This window comes from Antrostomus carolinensis, unplaced genomic scaffold (genome assembly GCF_000700745.2).
Source record: "Antrostomus carolinensis isolate BGI_N321 unplaced genomic scaffold, ASM70074v2 scaffold1833, whole genome shotgun sequence".
NCBI lineage: Eukaryota > Metazoa > Chordata > Aves > Caprimulgiformes > Caprimulgidae > Antrostomus > Antrostomus carolinensis.
This window is the reverse complement of record NW_010307073.1, coordinates 126,630-151,289: the sequence shown is the minus strand read 5'-3', so window position 1 is coordinate 151,289 and position 24,660 is coordinate 126,630. Positions and strand designations below refer to the sequence as shown.

The 24,660-nt window shown below is 45.6% G+C and overlaps 1 protein-coding gene across 1 annotated transcript in view; it reads left to right on the top strand.

The window, feature by feature from the left end:
* Positions 1 to 14,366, top strand: part of WSCD1 (WSC domain sialate O sulfotransferase 1) — a 17,562-nt gene extending 3,196 nt beyond the window's left edge. Inside the window, exons 3-8 of the mRNA XM_010165292.2 lie at positions 618 to 802; positions 3,958 to 4,079; positions 9,236 to 9,401; positions 10,836 to 11,000; positions 11,820 to 12,020; positions 13,946 to 14,366. Coding sequence (XP_010163594.1) covers positions 618 to 802; positions 3,958 to 4,079; positions 9,236 to 9,401; positions 10,836 to 11,000; positions 11,820 to 12,020; positions 13,946 to 14,298 — 1,192 coding nt within the window. The 3' untranslated portion in view covers positions 14,299 to 14,366. The remainder of the gene's footprint in view (positions 1 to 617; positions 803 to 3,957; positions 4,080 to 9,235; positions 9,402 to 10,835; positions 11,001 to 11,819; positions 12,021 to 13,945) is intronic.
* The last annotated feature ends 10,294 nt before the right edge of the window (positions 14,367 to 24,660 follow it).

Here is a 24,660-nt window from a genome sequence, read left to right as displayed (position 1 = left end):
CAAGCCATGGCTTGGGCACCTCAGGAGAGGCAGTGAGCCCTGGGCCGGCTGTTCAAGCAATGGCCTCGCCTTGGTTAGACCATGTGAAAGTTGCCTGACTGGATCCAAAATGCCAAACTTTAAATGCCAGATAACAGAGCCTCTGAAAGAGGCTTTTTTTGTCTGTCGCTCTAAACCATCCTAAACATTTCTGCTCAAAACCTGAAGCGGTGGCTCTAGGTGAGGGCAGCGTCACCCCAGTGGCACCGGGTGGGCAAAGGCTGAGCCGTGCTCCCGCAGGAACAGCACAGGCACGTCCATGGAGCAGGAGATGGGGCTGTCGCTCAGACCCCCACATCAAGAGGCAAAGCCCACCTCGTCCTCCTGAGGACAGCCCCAAGCCCGGGTAGGCCGTGCTGGGCAGACTCTGACCAGCACCGCTCCCTGCCATCGCCTGCGGTACAAGCTGGCTGCCCTCCTCGAGGAGGCCGCGCTGCTCCCCAGGGCTGGCAGCGTCTCTGGAGCAGGGTGGCAGGAGCGTACGCCGTGCCCAGGGACAGGCTCCTGCCTTCCTCTGGGATGAACTCGGGAACAGACGGCGTGCCTGTACCCACAGCACCTGGCTTTGTTCCCCACAGGGCTTACAGCTACGCGGGGCTGGCGTACGGAGCAGAGTGCTACTGCGGGAACAAGCTCCCAGCAGCCGCCTCGAAGCCCGAGGAGTGCAACAGCGAGTGCAAGGGCGAAAAGGGCTCTGTCTGCGGAGGCGTGAACCGGCTCTCTGTCTACAGGGTGGAGGAGCTGCAGGCAGGAGCAAGACGATGTAAGTGAGCGTGCGACCGGAGCAAGGAGGCCGCTCTCCCCAGGAGCGACACTTGTCCCACAGGGAGAGAAGCCTCGGCCAGGCTGAGCACGTGGGCTGGCCCCACTGCTCCTCTCGCTCTGTTTGTTACCAGAGTTTGAAACAGCAAAGGACAAAGGTGCCCACGGGGCACAGTGTCCATTTGCTGCTGGTCCAGCAGTCCCTGGCTCCTTCCCCGAAATAGCAGCGCTGCTCACCGCCTCAGAGCAGCGAGACACTGGCGTGGCTGCCACAGGGCTGCTGCATAGGAAGTTAGTGTCACCAGGGAAGAAACAAAATACAGTGCAGAGCAACCGATACAGCAGCAGAATTTCAGCTCAAAACCTTTCGCATCCATTGCAGAGGGACAAACCCAGGTGTGTTTAAGAAACAACCCTGGAAGTCGGTGCCTTATAATGGAAGGGCAGGAAAGCACTCGTATCAATGCCACCCTATGCTCAGAAATGATCCTAAACAAAGTTAAGTCCTGTGTGACCGCAGCAGGAGAGTAAATAGAGGCCAGAGAGAGGGGGCACACCAATCTCTTTCCTAGGCAAGAGAAATGAGACCACAGAGTTTTGCTCTTCCAAGAACTTCTGTTCTAGTGGCAATTGGGATTTTTGTTTCATCTTTAGATGACAACACTTACTCTGCTTGTCGTTCACTTAGCTACCATGGGAGATACAATACATAAACCTTTGGGCCAACACAAAGCACATAAAATATCTAAACAGCTGAGCAGTCTTTACTTTTGGCAAGCTCACAAGACCTTATGGATGTTATTTGCTGAGAAGAAGCACCAAGACCTTAGATTGTGCAGTATTGATGGTACTTCATTTCTTCTTAAAGACAAGTCAAGGTTTGTACAATAATCCACCCAGCTACATATAAATTATATATCAAAGGTACATAGACCTAAATTGCTAGTGTCAGGCTGACAGGCACGTTGGCAGGTTTCCCAGGACATGCATCACTGTTTAAATCTTCAGCATAAAATATATATACATATTTCATAGGAAAAGGCAGCAATTTTTTTAAAAGTATTAATGAATTAGTCATCAAATTAGTCTAGCCTGGAGCTAGATTTTTATTTTGTTTGCCCTTAGTAATACCTGATATTTGACTGTTTGAAGAATCCCACTGACACAAGCTAGCTGAAGGGCCAACAGAAGTATTAATCATGATGAACGACTGTATTGGAAAGTAACTCTGAAACTGTAACGGCAACCACAATTTACACCACACAGTATAGAGAACACACCTCGCATAAGGCTTTTGCTTACACAGAGCAGATCCAGTGGCATCTCCATTTAAACCTTCCCAGACGTGGGGTTTGCTGGCTCCCCTCTCTGTCCCTCGCCTCCCCCTTCCCACCCTGGCTCCCCGGGCACCACGAGCTGCACAGCTCCTGCGCCACAGGACTCGTGCCCCCATGTCATGATAAATGCAGTGAAGCTCCAAGTCCGGGGATCACGGTGGCACCAAGTGCTGTTTTCCTCAGGGCAGGATTCAGCCATCCTTCCCCAGGAAGCAGGCAGACAACGTCAATACAGCACATTTCCAGTGTGACCCGGGGGTTCTCTGCAAACCCTGCTCTCTCCCATGTGCCAGTGTAGGCAGTTCAAGCTTTCTCCGTGACCTGCTGAAACAAGTCTAAATGTGTTCGTAAACATTTAGTTCCAGGAAATAAATATTAGTGTGAGATTTATTAGGAAGTCTTTTGGGAGCATCCTGAGAAGCTAAAACACTTCTGTTCTTTTATTCTTTGGTGCTGTGCTTGCAGTGATCTGGTCCTAGGGAGCCTCCTGTTTCCCCCCAACCTGCATAGCGTTATTTTACTTTCACATCTCCTGCGTGATCCTAAAGATACAGCATTGCTTCTAGTAACTGGTTTGAACAGTTATTAGAACCATATTAGAACATAGAAGCAGCTTCTCCTTAGACTGCTCTTGGCTCATGCTGGAGAATCTGGGCCCTTCTGCCAGGAAATTCATGCAGAACCAGATTTTTCCTTCAGAACTGCACTGCATCTCTCCTGTCATCCCGCACAGTCCCAGCATCAGTTCTACTGAGTATTGTTTAAGGTAGCCAGTGGGTGCAGACCAGGACTCGGAAGACCCATATTCATTCCCAAATCCACCCTTCTCCCTGTTGAGTCATGCTAGGCAAATTCTGTCAATAAGAGTTAGTACAGAGCAGTGAAGTAAAGGCATTTCCACCTTTGTAAAGCCCACAAATCCTAAGAATTAGAGAAGTGGCATACAACATGCAGACTTTCTTCTTTTCTAACCAGCCACACAATATTTCTTTCATCATTACCATTAGTTCATCTGTGCAAATGCAAAAGGCCTCACCTAGGGTAGGAGTTTCCAAGACAGCTTTGTGTTTTCATTTGGTTCTGTCAGGGGACATTTCTCTTTTAAGCAGGAGGGAAAATTCTATTGCTGCTTTTAACAAGTATTTGGGCCAAATCCTGATTTCAATCACAGTGATCCAAAAAATGGAGCGATTCTGCCAAGCTCTGGCACATATACAGGAGCAGGTGAGATCAGAGGGTGATGCTAAAGACTTGAAGAACGCTCTTCTCCCTAAACAGCTTACCAAAGCCTAGTTTAGATTTCGAAGGCTGCAGCAAACTCCTTGGCCTGAAAAGAAAGAGAGTGGGAAGAAGAGAGGGATAGCTCAGCAACTGAGCAGATGTGCAGGAAGGTGGGTCCCAGTGGGGGCTTTCAGGATTCATTTAAATTCCTTTCCTTTTCTGGGGCGGATCATGGGAAGCTTTGTAGATTTTTATCAGGGCTTTTAAGTCTTTCAGGGGAAAGCATGTCTTCAAAAGAAAATTGGGACTTGCAAACAATAGCAATGCCCTCCACTGGTGGAATTTAATTTAAATTCTTTGCTGCAGCCCTACTTTCAGTGGTGTGTACAAAGCTAAAGGCATGTGTTCCTTTCAATACCACAGGATTTGCAACACACTTTTCTAGTGTATATCATGGTTTCTCTTATTTCTACAGCATTTGGAATAGAAAATTTATTTTATTATTTTTAGCTTCTGAACTTAATATTGTTCTTTGTGAAAGAGGCAGGATACTATGGACATTGTTTTCTTAAGAGAAACCTATTTCATATCCCTGCAGGGAGGAATGTTATCTATCGAGGATGTTTTAGAGCTCCAGAAAATTTAACAGACACCTTTCCAGCCTCTTTGATACAGCCCAATTTGACGGTGGAGATGTGCTCTGAATTTTGCTCCAAGAAAGTAAGAACAGTTCTCATTTCACATCCTTTCTTCTTTTTTGTTATTTTAAATTTTAATCTACTAAGGGAATAGCAGAGATTAGTGCCTTAGAGCTTTGAATTTGTAAATGAGTTTCTAAAGGACAAAACTCATCAGAGTAAATACCCAGTGATGCATCTGGTCCAACTGCTCTCTCAAATGGTGAAGGAGGGAGGGAAAGCATCAGATTGATGCCACTAAATATGATGCACAGAAAAGCCATTCTAAGTGACAAGTATAGACCGTGAGGAAATTGATACCATTTCCGTGTCACATTCAAACCAGGCCTAGAGCCAGATCTGAACCCGGGGGAGGCCTTGGTGCTGCAGCTCCTGGGGAGACAGGCTGCCGGAGGGTGGACATGGGCTGGCAGCACCCGAAATGTGGCTCAGTGCCCTCTGGGGATCCGGTCCCCACTCGGCTCTCGGGGAGCCACACGCAGTGCATGGGCAGGGAGGGAGAAACCATGGCCAGCGCCCTCCGCTTTAGGCAGCCCTGCCACTCCCCTCCAAGATGCTCCTTCTGGTCTCAGGTGCAGCAGCAGGCATTGCCATAGCGAAGAAGAGAATTTAACACTGAGGTATCTACACACAATTTTTACACCACTGTGTAACTGTTTTGGCTAGGAATATGATACAATCTTAAATACAAAAAAAAAGCTGCCAAAGAAAAATTTTAGCAGATAAGCACACTGAAAGCAGGTGGGCTTTCCTAATACCGTTATACAAATGTGTCTCTTTCCACACCAGAAGAATTTACATCACTTTCACTACAACCTACGTAATTTAAATCTAATTTATTTTAATTTAAGATAGAGTCATTGTAGAACTTCATGCCAAAATATAAGACTACAGAAAGCAATGAATAAGGTCAGTTGTGTGCTTATTGGCTTTTGGACAAAAGGTGAGAAGGGACAAGCTAACATCTGTTGTCCTCGTGCACACTCTTGGCCTGAAGCGTCACCTTTGCTCATCCTCCACATTTATCACAGAGGAAGACCATGGATGTAAGAACTGAAGGAGTCTGATGGACTTCAGTATCCTCACAAGAGGGAATGTGTGGCCCAGGGCACCCTCTGCTTTAGTAGTTGCTGCTGCAGTTGGTTCCCTTCCTCCCCCCCGCCCCACTCCAATGGGGCTTATTTTTTTTGTACAGAGGAGGGTTCACTGTGTGGTCAGGTTTAGCCTGCAGCCATATTCAGCCTCATGCATTGAATATTCAATTATTTTTGTCTTCTAGCATCACAAAAATTGATTAAAACTATTAAAGCATGAACAACAAATCTTCTTAATTACTAGGTAGAGTGGGAAAGTTTTCCCAGTCAACATATCCTCTATACCAGCTCATTAGTGTTTTAGGAATGCATCATGGAATTAACTCTTTGGGGGAAATTGCAGTGAATCACCCATATACCCTGTATATAGTACCTTACAAACATGCATACAAAGACACTCTCACATCCTCTATGCATATATATGCTCAGTAAAGGAGGACTTATTGAGTAATTCCTTCCAAGATCTGCCATTAATCTATTGTTTAATAGTGAGGAAAAAAAATCTTAATCTTTCTGTGTCAGTTTACCCACATGTAACACCATTTTATTAATATTTATTGATGAAGTGCAATTAATTATTGCTTCTCTGTCTGGGAGAATGGTATGAAATATCTGGAGAAGTTGTTTTCAGATGTGCTCAAACATGAGATCAGTGTTTTCAAGCCCAGTCATGCCATTCTGGTTTTGGAACATGACTTTTCTAAATAAGCAGGTTTTCAGAAGTATAGTTCCTTCAAGGTTTTCTGCCCATGCAGCCAGAAAGTAGAAGCATCTGCAATTACTGGTGACTGAGAAGGACAGGAAAAAGACCACAACCAAAACGTACCACATTAGCACACCAGTCAAACAGAACTAGGACAGAGGAGAGCAGCAGGGCAGAGGAAACTGCCCATCTCTGCAGAACAGCCATCGCCTTTCCAAGATGCCAGAACCTCAACTGCTGCAGATAATCACAGCCTCGCTGACGTGACTGCAGCAGCCAGAGAGGAGTATTTCAAACCAGGGTCCCACTGGGTATTACAGTGCACCGAGGAATTGTCCCCTGGCCTCAACAGATCACAGTGTAAAACAAGCCAGAATTTTTAACCAAGAGCATGATTGGCTTTATATTGTATTTATTCTTTTTTTTAGCATATCCCCTTCAATGACAACTTAAAGAATGTCTTCTAGGATTGTTGCAAAGTGAACGTGCCCATTTTAAAATAAACCAAACCCCTCATTTTAACCTGGGAGATAAATTTCCTTCTACGATTAGCCCCCTATCTCTTACTCTTTTTGGTAAATTGAGAGAAACATTTAAACTCAGTCAAATAGGAGAGTTAGTATAGGAAGTTCAAAAAGAAAGGCATTTAGCAGAACCATCAGACTAGAACCAGATAAGTGTATTTTTAATTTACTCATAATTCTTAATTTGCATACAGTCTAATAAAAAACAATTGGTGATTGAATCATCACCTCATCTGTGTTGCTATTGGAGAATGATTGCTTCCTTACAGCGCTGAAACTACCTGTTGAGGTGTCATCTCACAAATTCTTATGTAAATAGTCCTGTTGACCTCAACTCTCACTGAGTTACTGTGTGCAGGACGGACACCTGAGCCTGTCACTGCATGCTGGAAAGCTCAATCCAGAAACACGCTTATTCACAGACCTGCAGATTTGTCTGGCAATACACTTGTGTTCAACTGAAGTGAAGCATCACAGATTTGTGTGTGCTGAGCCTGAGGACTAGTCATGCACTTAAAAGTTACATGGCTACTTAAAAGCTATAACCACAGCTTGGGACATACATAAATGCACAGGTGAGCAAAGTGGCTGGCTTGTAGTTTTCATTAAACACTGATGGGAAGTCAAGATTTTATATGCCACTTTGCAATCACTGTGCACTGCAGCGGGTAGGCAGACAGTCCGAGTCACCATCCGGCTGATTACAGCGCTTTGCACGGATGCTGGGGATCCTGCTGCATTTCCCAGAACTATTGTCGTGCTTCTTTCAGCACCGTGTGCTGCCACCACTGAAACTCTGAAACTGTCACTTGTGAAGCCCACTCCCCATTTATCCCCTTACTCCAACCCCGAGCCGCCCGAGCAGCAGGAAGGCTGCAGAGGCGAGGGTCAGTCTGGCCGCCCTGCCTCCACCCACGCCCCTGCCACCCTGAACCCCAGCCAGGACAGCACCCTAGTGATCAGCACTTCTGCAGTACACAGGCTTGCCTGGGACCCTCTACAAAACCTCCAGCCTTCCAGAAAAGTCAATCGCTTGCAGGTGCCACTTGGCATGAGGTACAAAGTATGTCTTCATTCTAGGCTGTGTTTAAAGGAAAGGACACATTAATTTCTCAAATGGAGAAACACTGCTTCATTGTAAAGGGAAAATTTCTGTTTGCAGGCACAAACAGCACTATTTTGTCCTGGGATCAAATCTGTAAATAGTTTTTGACAGTGTCATATCTCATTCGCTAAGCAAATGTTGGCTGTTTGGGCACAGATGGCACATGTGTTGTATTTGACTCCTTATCAGAGGATGAACACGTGGGGAAGAGCGAGAGATAAGCTGCTTAGCAGTCCTGTCACGCACTCCCAGACTCCAAAAGTCTTTTAAAAGGCAAAAAGTGTTGATATAGAATGCTCCGTGCTCAATAACCCCCGAGCCTCCTTCAGCCATCCTCTGGCTGTGCTGAGCTCATCCCTGCACGTCAGTGCACCCTGCGCGGCTGAGCGAGGCGTCGGGGGACTTTGGAAACAACCACAGTCCTCCTGCTAACGAGGAGAAAAACTGAATTCTAGAGCCAGTTTCAGCAAAGTAGTAAGTGAGCTTTTCCTGTCGAGCACATAAGCAACTGATAATTTCTTCAGCAAATAATTAGCACACATTTTCCTCAAACTTTTCTTAATTCTTATCCATATTAGCACAGCAGCCCACCCTCATTGCTCTCCCACCGCACAGCAATGCTGCTTTACAGCCTGTTGCCTGGTTTGGGTAAGATTGTTCCATCAAAACCTGAATTACTTTTCGTCAAATCCACTGAAAAGAAATTTCTTACAGCGAAAAATTTTCCTTGGGAATTATTTCCTTGCAATGAATAGTACCTATAACTTTCTTATGGTTGCTATTTTTACACTCTGCTGCGATATGTGTCATTTGCAGCAGTCAGTCTGAATTTCAGATGAGGTTTCTCTATCTAGGAGCAAGGTAACATAAAACACAACGTGTTTGTGCCTGAAGACCAAGCCCAGGAGCGAGCTGAGCTGGCCCTGCGTGCGTGGCAGGCAGAGCTGTGCGTGCCCTTCGCTCACTCAGCACCAGCTCCGGCACCGCAGGTCCCCTCTGCCTCTGCAGCCCCATGTTCACTGTCACCCTCTGAAGATGTTCCAAAAAAATACTATGTATCCTATTTCTAAATAGTTTTTTAAAAAATCTACACAGCAGCTCTCAAATCCGATATCAGCCCCTTTACACACATTCACTTTTTGCAAACTGTGAAGAAGTCATACCAAGAGCATGCATTCTATGGCTTGACTTTTTTCTCTCTATTTTTAAACATGACTGCAGCAGTTAGTGGGTCTAAATTTCCTTCTTCCCTTTAATTCTTTAAATTTAAGGGCAAGTTTCCTCTACACAAACTCTGGTAAAATCAACTGAATAAGGCAAACCTTTAAACAGCTGATGCCTCAGTTTGGGGGAATATAAACGGAAGTTTAAAAGATGATCCAATTCAAAATGCTCACGTGGGGGGCAAAAAAGAAACAAACTTTTCCTACACTGATGTTTTACAGGTGGAATTATGTACTAGGTGCTGCAGGAATATTATAAAATTATTTTTTATGAATAATGAAGAAAGCAGAATATTATGCATTTTCAAGCTTTACGAGGTTTGTATCTGAAAACCACCTTTTAAGGAATTGCAATATGACAGACAGGAGCAGCATAAGAAGCGTGAGCTTTACAATGATATATCAAACACCGCTTTGATCTTGACACTGGCCTCGTAAAGATTTATTTCTCTTTGTACAGCAGCAGCGTTCTCTGCAGGCTGTCGATGCCATGGCATTTACGCACTGATCTGTTTTCTCTCTTTCCTAGGAGTTTCCCTTGGCAGTGATCCGAGGGCGGGAGTGCTACTGCGGCTACCCCACCGGGCGCTTCTCGCTGCGCGACGGCGCGGACGGGCTGCTCTGCAGCAGGACGCACAACACCAGCAGTGCCGCCGAGGGAAAGTACTGCCTGGTCTATCAGACGCCGGTCCAAGGTAGGAGCGCCAGCCTCGCTGTGCCAGGGCCTGACCCAGCACCGCTGGAAACAGCCCCTGCCCTTCCGCAGTGCATAAAAGTGATTTACTTTACAGCCACAATGGTTGATATCACAATACAGGAAGGAATTCAGGCAACAGCCCTTATCTAAATCCCTGCCTTGCAATCATGCTCATAAATACGCATCTTTCCATTCTCTCACTAAGCAGCACAGCCTTCCCCGACCCTGGAAAAATAATTATTTGTAGATGGAGGAGAACAAGGCAGAGCCTGGGAGGGCATACCCAAAGCCATGCAGCACCCCTGGCAGCCGGGACGAGGACCCTATACTCCAGTGCCAGTCCTCCTTGTTACACGCACACCCAGCCCCCATGTTACACAGCCACCAGGGCAGCTCTGCAGGCTCTAATTTTGCTCTACCCATCTTCCTCCAAAATATTCATCTGCATACACGTTTCAAAGCCAGAAAATAAAGCAGAGAGTAAGGCTTCAATCCAGTAAACCATTTAGGTGGTGGTACTGGCAATTTTATGCACGCAGTGATTTGCAGAGTTCAGTGAAACTTCTCAAAATTAAACAAGTAAAACTGCTTTTCTGGATTGGCGCTGTGCTTTTTTTTCCACCGACACCGTTTTTTTTGCCTCCATCTCCCAGTTCAGAGATAGACTACAGGCACCAACATACAAGAAGGTCATGCAAGATGAATTCTTGCTTTCATGAAATTGCTAATACTTCCCACATCTGTGTAGATCAGTAGTAGAAGACAGTCTTCTCTGAACTGTGCTGGTGCCTTCTAGCCATGGCTTCCTCTAAAGGATGCTTGGAGAATGAAGAAAGTAATTTCTAATTTATTTCCTGGCTTCTTTTTGAATCATCACAGAGGGTCAAGACTGGCTCTCATCCTATCTTTGCTGTTATTGGCATGCTAAGAAATAAGGTTAGGATTTACAAAAGCCTGTATGGAAACCAGGTGTCTAGTCCCCAGGTGAGACTGCCTTAGAGGTTTATCTGAATGCAGCTAGAGCCTTTCAGTAGGAGGGTTTCTCCTGTATTATAAACCCCACAATTTCCAGGTGTAATGGCACATTTAGGGTTTCATTGAAGAGCCAACCTGCCAGGCAAATAGCCGTTAACAAACAGGCATCAAGGGGCTTTTATCACAACTTGCTGGCAACTACAATGGTTTGTCACAGCTCTATCAAAAAAGCATTGCCTAACACAAAACCAGCAAAAACCTCTTCTGAGGATAATCTCTTTGGCCTCTTATGGCTGAATTAATTTTGGGAAGTAGCTGACTCACAACTGGACTCAAATTGATATCCTGCATTCGTAAGATAGAGAAGAAAGAAGCAATAAACCCTGTAATCAAGAGCTGTCAGTGGAATTATTAAAAAGCCACAATGCTAACAATGAAATATCTTCTGTACTTGCAGACACCCGCTGCACGGACAGGAAGTTCTTAACCACCAAATCCAAAGTGTTTGTTGCTTTGTCGAGCTTTCCTGGGGCTGGGAACACGTGGGCTCGCCATTTGATAGAGCACGCCACAGGATACTACACGGGAAGCTATTACTTTGATGGAGCCCTCTACAACAAAGGTACTACAGCCAGAGGGATGGGACACGCAAAGCCCTTCTGAGGCACAAAGCTTCACTTACTCACTCTGGCATCCTTCTGCTTGGAGCCAACAGAGACCGTGACTGTGAGCACATCTGGCAGAATTTAAACACGTGCCTGGAACGAGCAGTCTCACATGGCGCAGAGAGCAGCAGGGACTGCTCCAGCAGCACCCTGAGCCTGACAGGACAGGGAGATACTTTCAAAGACAACAACCAGGCTCTCAATTTGCAAAATCTGCACCGTTCCCTGCATTGGTGCTGCTGTGCCCACGGATGTGCGCAGCTACCACCTAAAAGCCTGGTTCAAAAGACCAGTTGACTAAAAAAAGTTGACTGAACCCTGAGGGTAGGACCCTTCAGTGTCACATGAAACACAAGGGTTAAATTTTTAAACGTTACTAATTAGTCTGGGTATCCTGAGGGGGCACCATATTTGGCAAGAATCAAGCATTGGCACTGGGAAAAAACAGTCCTTTTGCAGTGAGCTGCCAACAAAGTCCTTCCCAGCGGGGGAAAGCCTGGCTTGAGCACACATCCCTCAGTGTCTGGGGATCCAGCCAGGGACAGGGTCCTCCTCACAGCAGGCGTGGAGAAGCACACAAGAAGATGGTTCCCAACCAAATCAAGTCAATAAGCCTTGCAGGTCAGTGGCAGGCCAGGAATAAAATTCAGCCCTGGTCCCAGGTCCTGGGTTTAATTGATACTTTCACAATTTTACACTACTGTAGGGAATGATTTAGAGTGTGAAAAGGCACAGACATATAATTAAAAAGCCAACAATCCTGTCTTGTAAAACAGGTTTTAAAGGAGAAAAAGACCACTGGAGAAGTAGAAGGACAATCTGCGTGAAAACACATGAAAGCGGCAAGACGGAGATCGAGATGTTTGACTCGGCAATCCTGTTGATAAGGAACCCGTACAAGTCCCTGATGGCAGAGTTCAACAGGAAATACGCCGGGCACCTGGGGTACGCCACCGACCGCAACTGGAAGAGCAAAGGTAAGGTGCTGCCTCCCAGTATGGGCTGGGGGTGCCCACTGCTGCTCTGGACTGAGTTTGAAACCAGTCGTCTCAGCATGCTGGGAGGGGGTAATGGGATCTGGGTGAGCACTGCAAACAAAGTCAGTGGGACTTCAGTCCCACCACAGCCGAGATCAGTCCCAAATCACTCAGACCTGCACTTTGGGAGTGGTTGTGGTCTCACCATACATCCACCACCATGGAGAGGAGGGTAGCACAGCTCCAACGCTGCGGCCACAGGCACACAGCTACATTGCTGCCATTGTACTGCTTGGCAGAGAAAACACACCCAGGTACAACACCCCTGTGTACAGCCCATTTGACAAGCAATGTGAGGTGAAGAAAATTTGCCCCTGTAGCACGTAATAACCATGAGAAATCTAATTTAAGATTTGGAGGATTCAAGGGAGCATGACATTTCCTGAAGAAAACTTTCCAGCACTGCACAGGTGCTACTGCACTGCAGATAAATAAGGATAATAGCATTGAGGGGACTTGAGATTCAGTGTTCCTTGAACACACGAAAAAACTTTAGAATATGCCTGCAATGCTTCATGCATTTGACTGGCAAGCTGGTGTGACCACAATTTCCCCACCGAATACACTGCTGTGTTCAGACTCTGCAGCAGAGAAGAAATCTCAGCTTGCATTTCTTCTCGTTCACGTTTTCGGCGTTACAGCGGTGGCTTGGCAAACCACACAGCCCGGGGCTGTGGGGCTTAGGGGAAGCATCCTCTGTCGCAGCACATTTCTTTCCCAAATTCATCTATCAGCTTTCGTCAGTCGCAACCCAATTCCTATTCATCAAAAAACAGCCAAAATAGCCCCTAGAAAAGAGAAAAAGTCTGGAGGGAATGGCTTTCCTGTCCTGCAAACCACAAATTCAGCCACAAATGCTCTTTGTCCAGCCCAAAAGCTTTAGCTAGGACTATCGTGGCCCTTGGAAATTTTAAATTACCACAGACAACAAATGGAGACTGAGGTATCATTAATGCCTACAGCAGAAGCAGAAAAATAATTCAGTAAATTTTTGTCCCAGTGATCCTGGCAGGTGACTGTAAATCCCTCCCATGTGCCAGGAACAGAAGAATCTTCCCTATTAATCCTATTTCCTTATCCAGTCTCCCCATAAGCAGGCTAGTAAGCATGCTGAAAAATGTTATTGGACAGATTTGGAAGTCAGGAACACCTTGAGCCCCAGCCAAGATCAATGTCTTGCTGCATTTACATAATAAAAAGCTAATATATGACTATATAATTATTATATTTTTTTACTTACATACATATTAAAAAATAAACCTGTCTTTTTCTCAGTCTGCATTTGAAATGGAGGTAGAAGGGTAGGAAAACCACTGAAATGAAAGCATCTGCTTGTAGTTACATGGCAAAGCATTGCTTTAGCCACCATCCCAGTGGGACCCACTGCCTTCCCTGCTCATACCCCTTCACGGGCTTTCAGTCAAAGTCTTCCCCTGGGGTGTTTCATCCCTCCAGCCCCTGCACAGAGCTCCCACAGGTGCACACACCACTCAACTCCTATAAACATGGCATGGTAAAGACACAAAGTTGGAGCTCTGCCCACCTGGCCGCTGCCGAGCCCTGTCCCTCCCCTGGGGCTTCTGAGGCAGCTCAGTGACACTCCCAGCCCTGTTAAGAGCCACAAACCTGGCACAGTCCAGGTGACTGGGGGCAGCAGGGTTAAGCATTAGCTGAATCCACACCAGAAGCTGCAAAGCTGAGCTGCCAGAAGCTGTCCACAGTGCAATTCTCCAGCGTGCATCCATCCAGCAACATCAGACAGTGCCCAGCAACGCCAGTCTTGTAGCACAAGAAAGCATTTGGAAAGCTGTTGAAACGCAGCATGGCTAATGTTGTCTCATTTTCCTGGTTTTCTGCTCCTCTAGAGTGGCCGGATTTCGTGAACAGCTATGCTTCCTGGTGGGCCTCCCATGTCCTGGACTGGCTGAAGTATGGGAAGCGCCTGCTCATCGTCCACTATGAGGACCTGAAGCAGAGCCTCATCCCCAAGCTGAAGGAAATGGTAGAGTTTCTGAATGTGACAGTGACAGAGGACAGACTGCTCTGCGTAGAGAACAATAGGGATGGGAATTTCAAGCGGTCTGGTGCTAAGCAAAAAGATTTTGAGCCATTCACCCAGGAAATGAAAGATCTTATCAACAGATACATCCTGACAGTGGACGAAGCCCTGAGGGGAAGAAACTTCACAGGGCTGCCCAGAGAGTACCTGCCAAGATGATGGCCTGGTAGCACTCAGCTGTGTTTAAAAATAAAATATTTTTTTCTAAAAGAAAAAAAAAAAAAAAGACCAGAGCTTTATAGCGGTTAAAGCAAAGATACTTGTGCAGTCTGCTGAGCAGTGCAAATTCTCTCCACTCCTGGGTGTTCTTCAGGGCACTAAGTGCTCCAGAAGGCAAGCAACGAAGGATGGAAATTGGGTTATAAACCAAGGCAAAAAGCTATTTGTGTCTACCTGCGTGTGCCACTCCCTGCACCAACGGCTCAGAATTTTGCAGCAGAGCACCCCTGCCTCTGCAGCGGGCATCCTGCCTGCTCGCCCCTGCTGCCATCACAGACCTGCCAGGGGCTGCTTGGGGCTCCACAGCAACTGTGCTGGAAGTGGACGTACATAACAGGGGAGGGGAAAGAGACAAAAAAAAAGTCTTAACACTGATCAACAATTTTCGTCTGAGTGTTTTAAGAAAATCAGTTGCTTCCTTCTCCCAGGTTTGCTGGCCAGGTCACCTGCCACAGCGGTGTCAGAGAGGGGAGAAAAGCTCCCGTGGGCAAAAGTGCCCTGGATTCCGGGCAAAGAGAATCAGCATGGCCCAGGGCCAGGTGAGCTCTGCAGGGAGCTGGATGGCCACAGCATTCCCCTCTGTGAGATACACAGCCAGGGACCCACAGGAAAAAACAGAAATTCAGCCTGGCCAGGGGCAGAAATCCCTGGGTGTCACCAGTCTCAAACAGACCCAACACGTGGCTCCAGGGGCGTGGAGGAGGCCTCAGAGGGCTGGGAGCGGAGAGGCGGCCAACTGTGCCAGGGGCTGAGCTGGCTTCTGCACCTCCATCCCTGCACCCGGAGTCACGGAGGGTCCAGGGAGACACCGGGGCCAAACACCACCGCGTCCAGCACACTTGGTGCTAGAAGTGGCCACGGCCCAGCAGCACTGACATGAGCCTGAACCACCCAGGGAGCGGGGGCAAAGGCGGTCCTGCCAGCCCCAGCACGGACCCTCCCATCCCTGGAGGAAGAACAACACTCCAACCGGAAAAACGCCAAGTTAGTTACTGCTGCTGTCCGGAGCCAGCCCCAGCAGCGATGCAGGTTTCATTTCTACCTGCGGTTCGTGTCCTCTGGTGCGGTGCGGAGGGAGCACAGTGCGGTGCGGGGCCTCGTGCTTCTGCCTGCGGGCAGGAGCCGCCAGAGCAGCTCAGAAATGGTTAAACCACACAGTCCAAGGGGTGGCCCTGCCATGAGAAGCTTTTGTTGATGTGAAATAAAGGATTCCTTTAAAAACTTGAGTGAAAAAACTAGTTTTAATAAAACAATAAGTTTATATAGAGGAAGCTGGACCTCCTCTGCACATGTATCATTAGTGCTTTAAAAAAAACCACAGGACACAGAGTACACTTTGGCCTCAGTCTCTCCCTGTTTCTGCTCTGCACATGGCTTGTCTTTGTGCTTAGGATCACCCAACTGGAGTGGACCTCACTGCAGGGTTCCATCTCTACCTCCCCACCCACCACACGTCCCACGGGAGCACAGCTTATGTGCACACAGACACGCATCCCACAGGAGCGCGGCTTCCCAGCAGGCTGCGCTGGGGATCTGGGAGTCTGGGATGGAACAGGGTGCAAACAGAGCCATGAACCTGCTGGGGAGAAGCAGCCACCCAGGCTCGTTCTGCCCGGGACTGCTACCTTGCTGTGCACGAGTCTGTTTTTAATATTCTCTTCACAAGTCCCCTCCCAGCCTCAAAACCAAATATTGTGCTAGAAAGACCTAGTAAACACAATAGTATATAAACACACTGGTACAGAAACATACACATAAAGTGGATGAATGAGGGTGCTACAAAACAGGACTATCATCATCTTCACTGTGACTTAGTAAAGAGCAGATTCTGTTTGAAATTAGGCATTAAAATGCTCTGAAGGTCCATTGGGGCACCGGTTGCTGTGGATGGATGCGGCGCATGTCCTGTGGAATCTGAGCCCAGCCTATGCAAGGTGCACAAACACTTCACAGAAGAAAGTCGCTCTCAGCCTCACTGAGTCACATGGATGAGACCACACACTAGAATTTGGGCCCACCACTGAACATTATGAGAATGACATTTTATTATATTGCCTTTCTAGCCCAGTATAGCTTTATAGGATCATTTAAAAAATATTTTGATCATTTCAAATCTGTAAATGGTGAGAGCAAGGACGGTCTGCAATCTCTCAAGAAGGCTGTTTGATTATGTGGATGTCCTGTAATGAAGACTCTAGGTGGCTAAAATTAGAACTGGCAAAAATTATGAATATTCATTAGCTCCGTGCATGCCAAAAATCAACTCATTTAAAAAAGAAACTGTAGCTAACCAATTCCCAATAGATAAGCGACATGGAATGCCTCTTTATATATTTTCAACACAACACATATATACACGTTAGATACATTACACATATATATGTATACACACATATGTGCATTTCCGTTTGCTGCATGTTCTGCAAGGGTTCATTTAAGATCACAGGAACAGACAAGGACTTCTTGGGCCACCGCACACAATCCCTGCTGCTGCCTGCATCACCGCATGCAAGTTACTCACACAAATACACTGGCTTCTATCTTAAAAACAGCTGCAGGATTTTTACCCCTTACTCTACTAGGAAGAAGGCTGCAAAAACGTTTTCCACTAGAGGTTAGGAACCATATCCAAACCGACAGCCTGAACATCTTTGTAGCTCACATTGCCCTCACTTTTTTTTTCTTTTTTCTTTTTTCTTTTTTTTTTGCCAGCAGTGTCTTTTAGCTTAAGCAGCCCTGCTTAGTGCCCCGGGATGTGCTCACAAACACTGATCGCATCCTTTCTCAAGCTCCATTTTGCACAGGCAAATAATCTGTGTTGCTTTAGCCTTGTGTCCTAAGGCAGCAAGTCAGTGGCGTTTGGAAAGACAAAGCTCTGCCACAGCTGACCTGAGCACTGCAGCAGGTTTGCCCAGCACACACCGATGCTGACATGCTGCACTGCACCACAAGAATTTTGCACAGATATTCTACCCATTCATGGCACAGGAAAACACGCATTTCTCACAAAAACAGCGTGTGAGTTTCCCTTAGGTCACCGCAGAGTGCATGTGCCCTGGTCAGACACATTAAATAGGGAAGAGTAAAACACTCTGTGCAGCTCGTGCTGCCCAGGTCAGCAGACAGGAGAGCTTTTGTCTGCTTCCCTCTCCTGGAAGCCCACCTCCCTCTGACCACAGAGGGCTTCTGGCAGATTAAGTCCCACATAACTCCCTTTCCCCAGAACTTGGTTTAGAGACTGTTCACCCTTCCCACTCTCCATGGGGTTAGCTCTAAACACAGAATATCCCAAAGTAACACAACATTTTAGACCTTTATACACTGCTTCACCTGCCCAGGAAAACCTCTGTGTGCATCTGGGCATGTGAAGCAATGGTCAGACTCCAAAACCTGCAGCCGGGACTGAAAGGAAAGAAGGCTCTAAAGAAGCAGATTGTTACAGCCAGTACAGATTTTGGACCAAATTTTACTGCGACTTCTCCGCCTCATGCCAGGTCAGGGAGTGACACTAGCAATAAATCTACAAAAATCAGCCAAATTAAGTTGCATTTGGGACTGTCACACAGTAGAAGCCTACTGGTGAATTGAATTATTTTTCCCCCTGCATCCATTTTAATGAAACACGGGGATGGATGAAGAAAACTACCAAAAAAACCCTCAAGCAATTTCCCTGAGAGGCAGGTTTTCCTACACTCAACAAGCTCTGTGCTTATCACACTGAGCTTTAATTAACCAGGATGTTTTAGTCAAAAAAAATAAGCTATCATGCCATTAAAAGCCACGTTGATGCTCACTCCTCATACATTTTCCTTCTTATTTTGCATTCAACAGTAGCATATTAGAAATGGAAACATGCATGCAATTCCCTCAAGCTTTCAGTTCTCCTTGTGAAGTTAGGGCTATGATGAGTCATAAGCAGGCAACCAGAACAAAACCCACATGCTACATTTGAAAATGGAGAAGAGTTTAACACTTGAATTTTTCAAAGTGAACAAGATGGAATCAAGATTCTCCATTAAATTGCAGCTGCTTTTTGTCCTGCTGCACATCTGGATTCAGGTTACCTTGACCACTCTCCTGTTTGATCCTGACTGCTCTCCTGTTGACTCCAGAGTTCAAAGCCAACCTCCACCACACCACCAAGTTCGACTGGCTTTTCTCTTAAGGACAGAAGTTGCTCACACTTTGCATTTCTCCTCTTCTTCCATAACAGCCACTGCCACGACCTACAGGATGACACATCTGCAGACGCCCTCCCCACCTCTCTGCAACTCACACAAGGTTCATCATGTCCATGAGCAACACTCCCTGGGTGCTCCAATATCAGAAAGCCTGGTCGCTCAAGCGAAGGCGCCCAAAGACGACGGGCAGTAACGGTGCAGGTGGTCACTACAGACCAGGCCAGATATGAAACTGTCGTGTGCACCTAAGATCACTACAGACACGGACTGGAACAGCACAAAATCAAAACCCAGTTTTGCCAGACTTGGCTTGGAAACAGGAACAGTGAGCCCCTCTCCCTGGCAAAGCTGAGCTCCTGGAAAACTTCCACATGTAGGCGGGAGACAACCTCTCTACAGAGAGAGAATGGTTGGAATATGAATGAGAGATCTACTTCCTCCTCAAGTGCAATTGCATTCTTCTATAGACAGGGGGAGGGGGAGGAAAAAAAAAAAGGAGGTAAACCTTACTAGGAACAGAGTATATAATAGGAGAAAAAATGGTTTTGCTCCCTGGAAACCAACTGCAAAATAAAGCCTTTAAAACAATACTATAAAAGCATGAACGTCATCATCAGCCTTCATATGCAATTTAGCCATTCTGCACTGCTTTATTAATTCTCCATTAAACTCATTTCTACTAAAACCTATTATTCACTGCTAAGACCAAGCTACTACTCTACTACAGCAACATTAACCTCCATAAAATAATTAAAGGATGGATTATCAGCATGAGACCTTACGTGTCACCTCTATGGAACCTAATGTGTCTTTCAATGGCCCAGAATATAATGAGATGTTCAAATATAGAAAGTTCAGTTACTGGTTTTCTCAGTCGTGACATTTATTCAGCCAGAAAGATCCAACTTCTCAACTGCATTACTTATAATTTACTTTTGACCCTGAGTAGCTGAGAGTAATCTTTAAGGAAGCTATCCCTTTGAATCACCTTTTTATATTAGCATTTAATTACTCTCACAAATTTCCAGATGTACAAATTATAATAGACTGTAAATCATCTCCTCCCCTTTGAACCACAGTCTCATAGGAAGGCATTTTTTAGCCGTCTTCATACCCAGACCAGCAAACATATCTGTCTCTCAGCATTTGTTCTTGTTCCTTACAGCATCTATTTATTTTCAATTAATGGTTCTCAGAAGTTTTTCCTGTTGCAATCCTCAGCATTGTACCATCTGAACACCGTGCTCCAGTTTCAGTCTGCAGGGCACTCAGGTGGCACTGAAATGCTATTCTTCTTACAAATACAGTAACTCACGTACACATCCAAGACACACACCAGAAAGGACATCATTTCTACACACGGGGGCATGGGCATCGTTACTGGGTGTGTATTTCTGACCAAGCTATTTGTAAGAGCAGCAAAAAGAAGAATGGCTGCCCTTACTTATGTGAAACCTTGTCAAGCACTCCCATAAATTAAGAGATACGATTAAAATGCATTATTAAAATGAAATGTTTTATGCAATAGTTAAGATGGTCTGATAGGCCCAAAGATTTTTAAATGAAATCAATTCTAATTAATGCTATCTCATGTCAACAAGCCAGTCTTCCCCTCCCCTGCCATTTACCAGAGCTGGGTCTCTCCCCTGTTTCTGGAGCCGGCTCATCTCCTCCCTGCCCAGGGGAGGATGGACTGCAGCCACCAATTTGGCTCCTGCCCACCCTGGGGACAGCAGGCAGGATTTTTCTGAGGTTCAAGGCTGACCAAAGCCTTGGCCCAAGCTCCTTCAGGTCCTGCCCCAGTGCAGCAAATCACATCAGGCTGCCCACATGATGATGGCTGCTGCCGTTCAGTAGTGCTAAACGGAAAGCACTGAGGTTTGCAGACAGGAGATGCTCTGTAATTGTAAGCTTTCACAGTTATTGAAAAGGAGAGTAATTTTCTTGTGTGGACCATAGTGGAGAGACCTTTCAAGGTCAGTTCTGCATCAGCAGGGTGGGTCAGAAGAAATACTGTGTAGCTGGAGCACTTCCTGCAGATACCCATTGACTCGATTACAAGCAATTATCATAAAACCACTGCAGAGGCAGAACAAATTATCACAGCCTTTGGTTACTCAAGATATGTCGAAAGTCTGCATTAACCTATAACGCTTCCAAAATAAAGCACTTAGCACTGCCTTAGCAAAATTATACAGCTCATTTTGTACAAGAAAATTCCTGCCACAATGGATAAAAAATACAGATAAGGAAATGATTTAAAGGGAACACCTTGCTAATGACAAGAACATTTCTTTGACGAGTTGGGTTATAAAGGAGCGGTCTGAAATAAAACTGCATCCTTCATGGAGCATCAAATATGCTGGAAAATAAACCAAATCTTCCATGCTGACTTACCCTATTAAAATGATGTTCTGGAAAATTGTTCAACACACGCAAGTACGTGCAGGTGTAACCACATGGGCAGTTGGTCCTGTGTCCTTTGCAGAGGGACCAGGAGGCTTGTCCCTGCCTCAGGCCTCCTGGAGCCACCAGGTCACCTCAGGGTGCCCAGGGCCAGGACCCCCACCCCAGGGAGGGCACAGCTCGGGCACGACCACGCAGAGCACCCACCACCACGCAGCACCCACTGCCGTGGAGCGCTCACCGCTGCGGGCACGGAGGATGGGGACATGGCTGCATTTTAGTCACTATGCTGCCATGCAGTATTTTTTGTTAAAAGACTGTGCAGAACATTTGTTTTCTTAGAAACTGTATTTCTTCTGCAGTCACTCATTTAAATGGATTCCACTGTGCCTGTTTTATGCCTCTCTTCATTCCAGCAGAGACTAAATTAAGCTTTGAAGTTTAGTGAGAAATCCCAATGGCATAAGACTTCAATGCTATTTCCTGAATCCTGGGGAATTAAAGAAAGGGGGAGAGCAGGAGGAAATAAACCACTCTTCTTTTATTGTTTTCTACAGCTTGATCCTGAAACAACTGACTTTGAAAATAACCTTAGCTCCTAACTTTATGCATTATTCATATATACTAAAACATGTAAAAATAGTTTGCAAAGGTTAAAATAAAACTCCTTTCCTATAGAGGTTACAATTATTTAATATTTTGACACAGTAACTTACATCATTAATATTAAACAGTAGATAGGGGAAAAAAGTGACCTAAAACAAGCATGTATTTTTCTCCTCAGCAAGGAACATCTACATATAGTTCAAAAAACTGGCAGACTACAAATGTGCGCAAGGTTTTCCAAAAAGGAGGAAAGAATTAAGCATTTTAAATTTGCATAAAAGCATGTAGCTGCCAGTTTGCCATTGACTAAGTATGTAGTCTGTCAAAATGTCTGTTTGCAAGGACTTTCCTGGCACAGTAATAGTCTTAGGGGATCCCATAATAGCATTATTTCAGTTTTCAGGAATAATAATGACAATTTAGTCCCAATTAGATGATAAATTGTTTGTATTTGGATTGTTACAACAATAAATAGGATGCATCTGGAGTGTACCTAGTATACACCAGTCTGGATTAATTTAAGCCTGTGTCCTCCCACATTGCAGAACTTGCGTACAACTACGTACCACAGGAAAACCTGGAGATGCTGTGAAGTTTAGACAAAATACTTGTCTCAAGGAGCAGATCAGCTGATGGGGTAACCTTTTTTTTTTAATTATTATTTGGTCTTACTATAAAAGACCCACACATTTTGGGTCTTTTTTTCCCCCCTCCCCTCCTAGAAAACATTTCTGGTGCAAGTAATCCAGACCAGTCACCCCACGGCCCCAGAACCATGTGAGGAAGGGCAGGAGGACCAGGGGACGTTCCTGGCACCCACCTGTGCCAGGCTGGAGGGACGGGCAGGGCTGGTGAGATGCCAGCACCTGCAGCCATTCAGCCCCTGTAGTCACTCATGCAGCAGAAACCCCCTTGGAGCACTAGCAGCGTGTCATGCACAGGAGGAGGAGGAGGTCTCTCTGAAGGTATTCACTTGTAATTGCCTCAGCTAGAAGAGTTTACTGTGAGATTACATTGAAATTAAAATTAAGTATGACTAATTTTCCAGTTCCAGTATGAAATTTAATGGGCATTTTCTAACCCACTTTGTCTGTAGCAGCTTAGCTTTCATCTGGTTGTCTCCAACATGCGTCCAAGAAAAGCGTGTGAAGCATGTGGAAGAGCCAGTAGCAGCTTCCTATTAAAACCTGCATGGTCTGCACGGGAGAACACCCATAAAAGTGCTGAATAGGCGAGTCCATGTTTTCTGCTTTAGACAAGAGAAAGAGAGAGGAACAAAGCAACAGTGACAGGCTGCACAATGTGCTGAGTCCCTGAAGACTCTGGCATGGATGTGGATGGAGCAATTCCCAAAGCTAAAGAGTTATACAGTAGGGGAAAAAGTCACTAACATTAAGCATTATCATAAATGCTTATACAGCCTCTGTTGACTCTCCATGTACAGTAGGCACAACAAAACTATTTTCAATGTTCTTTCTGCATTATTTGACCATGGATTGTTCATGATGGTTTATTTGCTATTGCTGTAAATATAGAGCCAGTCATAATTAGAACAGAAGATGCAAAGTGCGCACTGATGTTCTCTGGAGTCACATGAGGAAGATTCTTGGTCTCTAGGACAGCCACAACCCGGTATCAGTGCACTTCTTTCAAGTTAGAAAAGCTAAAATACTTGATTTTATAACACCCTGCGAGATGTACATATGCTAAGTGTAAAGATAGCCATGTTGGAAATTGCTACTGCATTAGCATATATGCAAAATACCTTTAATCAGAACCAGGCAGAGTGGAACTTCCAAAACAACTTGTTTCCACAGCATCTTATGAAAACTGGTATTGCTATTTGTACTCAACTAACTTCCAAAAATAAAAACAGGCCTACCTCAACAGTGCTGAGAAATAAAAGTTACATGGTATCAGAACATGAAATTCTGGTCAATCCTGCCAATTTTATCCCTTCTAGGAGCATAATAAAACTTAACGAAAAAAGAGCAGAATGAAAAATGAGAATGGCTTTTATTTAACTAATCTAAGAATTAATTAAAATAAAGATTTGCTGTCAGTTGTGAGCATCAACAAACGAACACAACATTATTCTAATAATGGCTTACTACATTATTTTTCTGCTAGAATGCAATATTGATTGGAAATCCTTGAGATGGAACAAATTGAACATTTGAGCAAATTTAACAACTGTTTACTTACAAACACAGATGCTTATTGTTTAATTGGAAATGAGTCTATAGGCAAGTTCTAGATGTGGGTTTAGACCTGAGTGCAACCACAGGTCCAAGCAGTTAGACCTGTGATTAACCCCCCAGTTAATCCTGGGGTGTTTTTTACTGTGTGAAAGTGTGACTGGGTCCGGCCATTCCCAAGACCAGCAGCACCCACGTTCTGCCGAGGGGTGTTCTGCCAATTATTCATCCCCGCAGAGCCCAGGGTGCTGGGCAGGGCTGGCACCCAGAGCACAGCACGGCCTCTCCAGGGTCACGCATTTAATGAGTCACAAACACCTCACAACACACAAACGCTGACCCACCGAGAACTGCAACAATGCCCAGCTGATACCAAAGAAACACACAGAAATAGCGACAGTATCCAGAGATCAGTCACCCTCCATTTGTGGCTACTGAATCCATTGCACTTGGGACTTAAACTCCTGGATTCCACAGCTACAACTTAATCAGCGTGGAGGTCTTGGGGCTACAAGCTTTTGATTATCCCAATTCAATAAAACACTTTTCATCCAGCTTGCAGAGAAAGAAAGAAAGAAAAAAAAAAAAATCACACCCAGCAAAAGAAAAAATTCCACTTGCTTCTTAGTGTGCAGCACGGAACATTTCAGTCCTGACCCTGGAGAACTGTCCTTTGCCACAACAGCACAATTTAGTCTACATGTCCATTTCGATCAGCATTACTAACAGCACAGAACAGCCTTCCTGCTTCCAGAGGGGCTGGCTCCAGGTCTTAAAACAGTCAGTGCACATATTTACATTAGAAACAATAGCGCACACACACTCCATCAATAATTTTCAATGCGTCAGCAACATGCAGAAAGCTCAGAAGGCAGCTCAAGCTGCTGAAAGTGCCAATGTTCAAATCATTC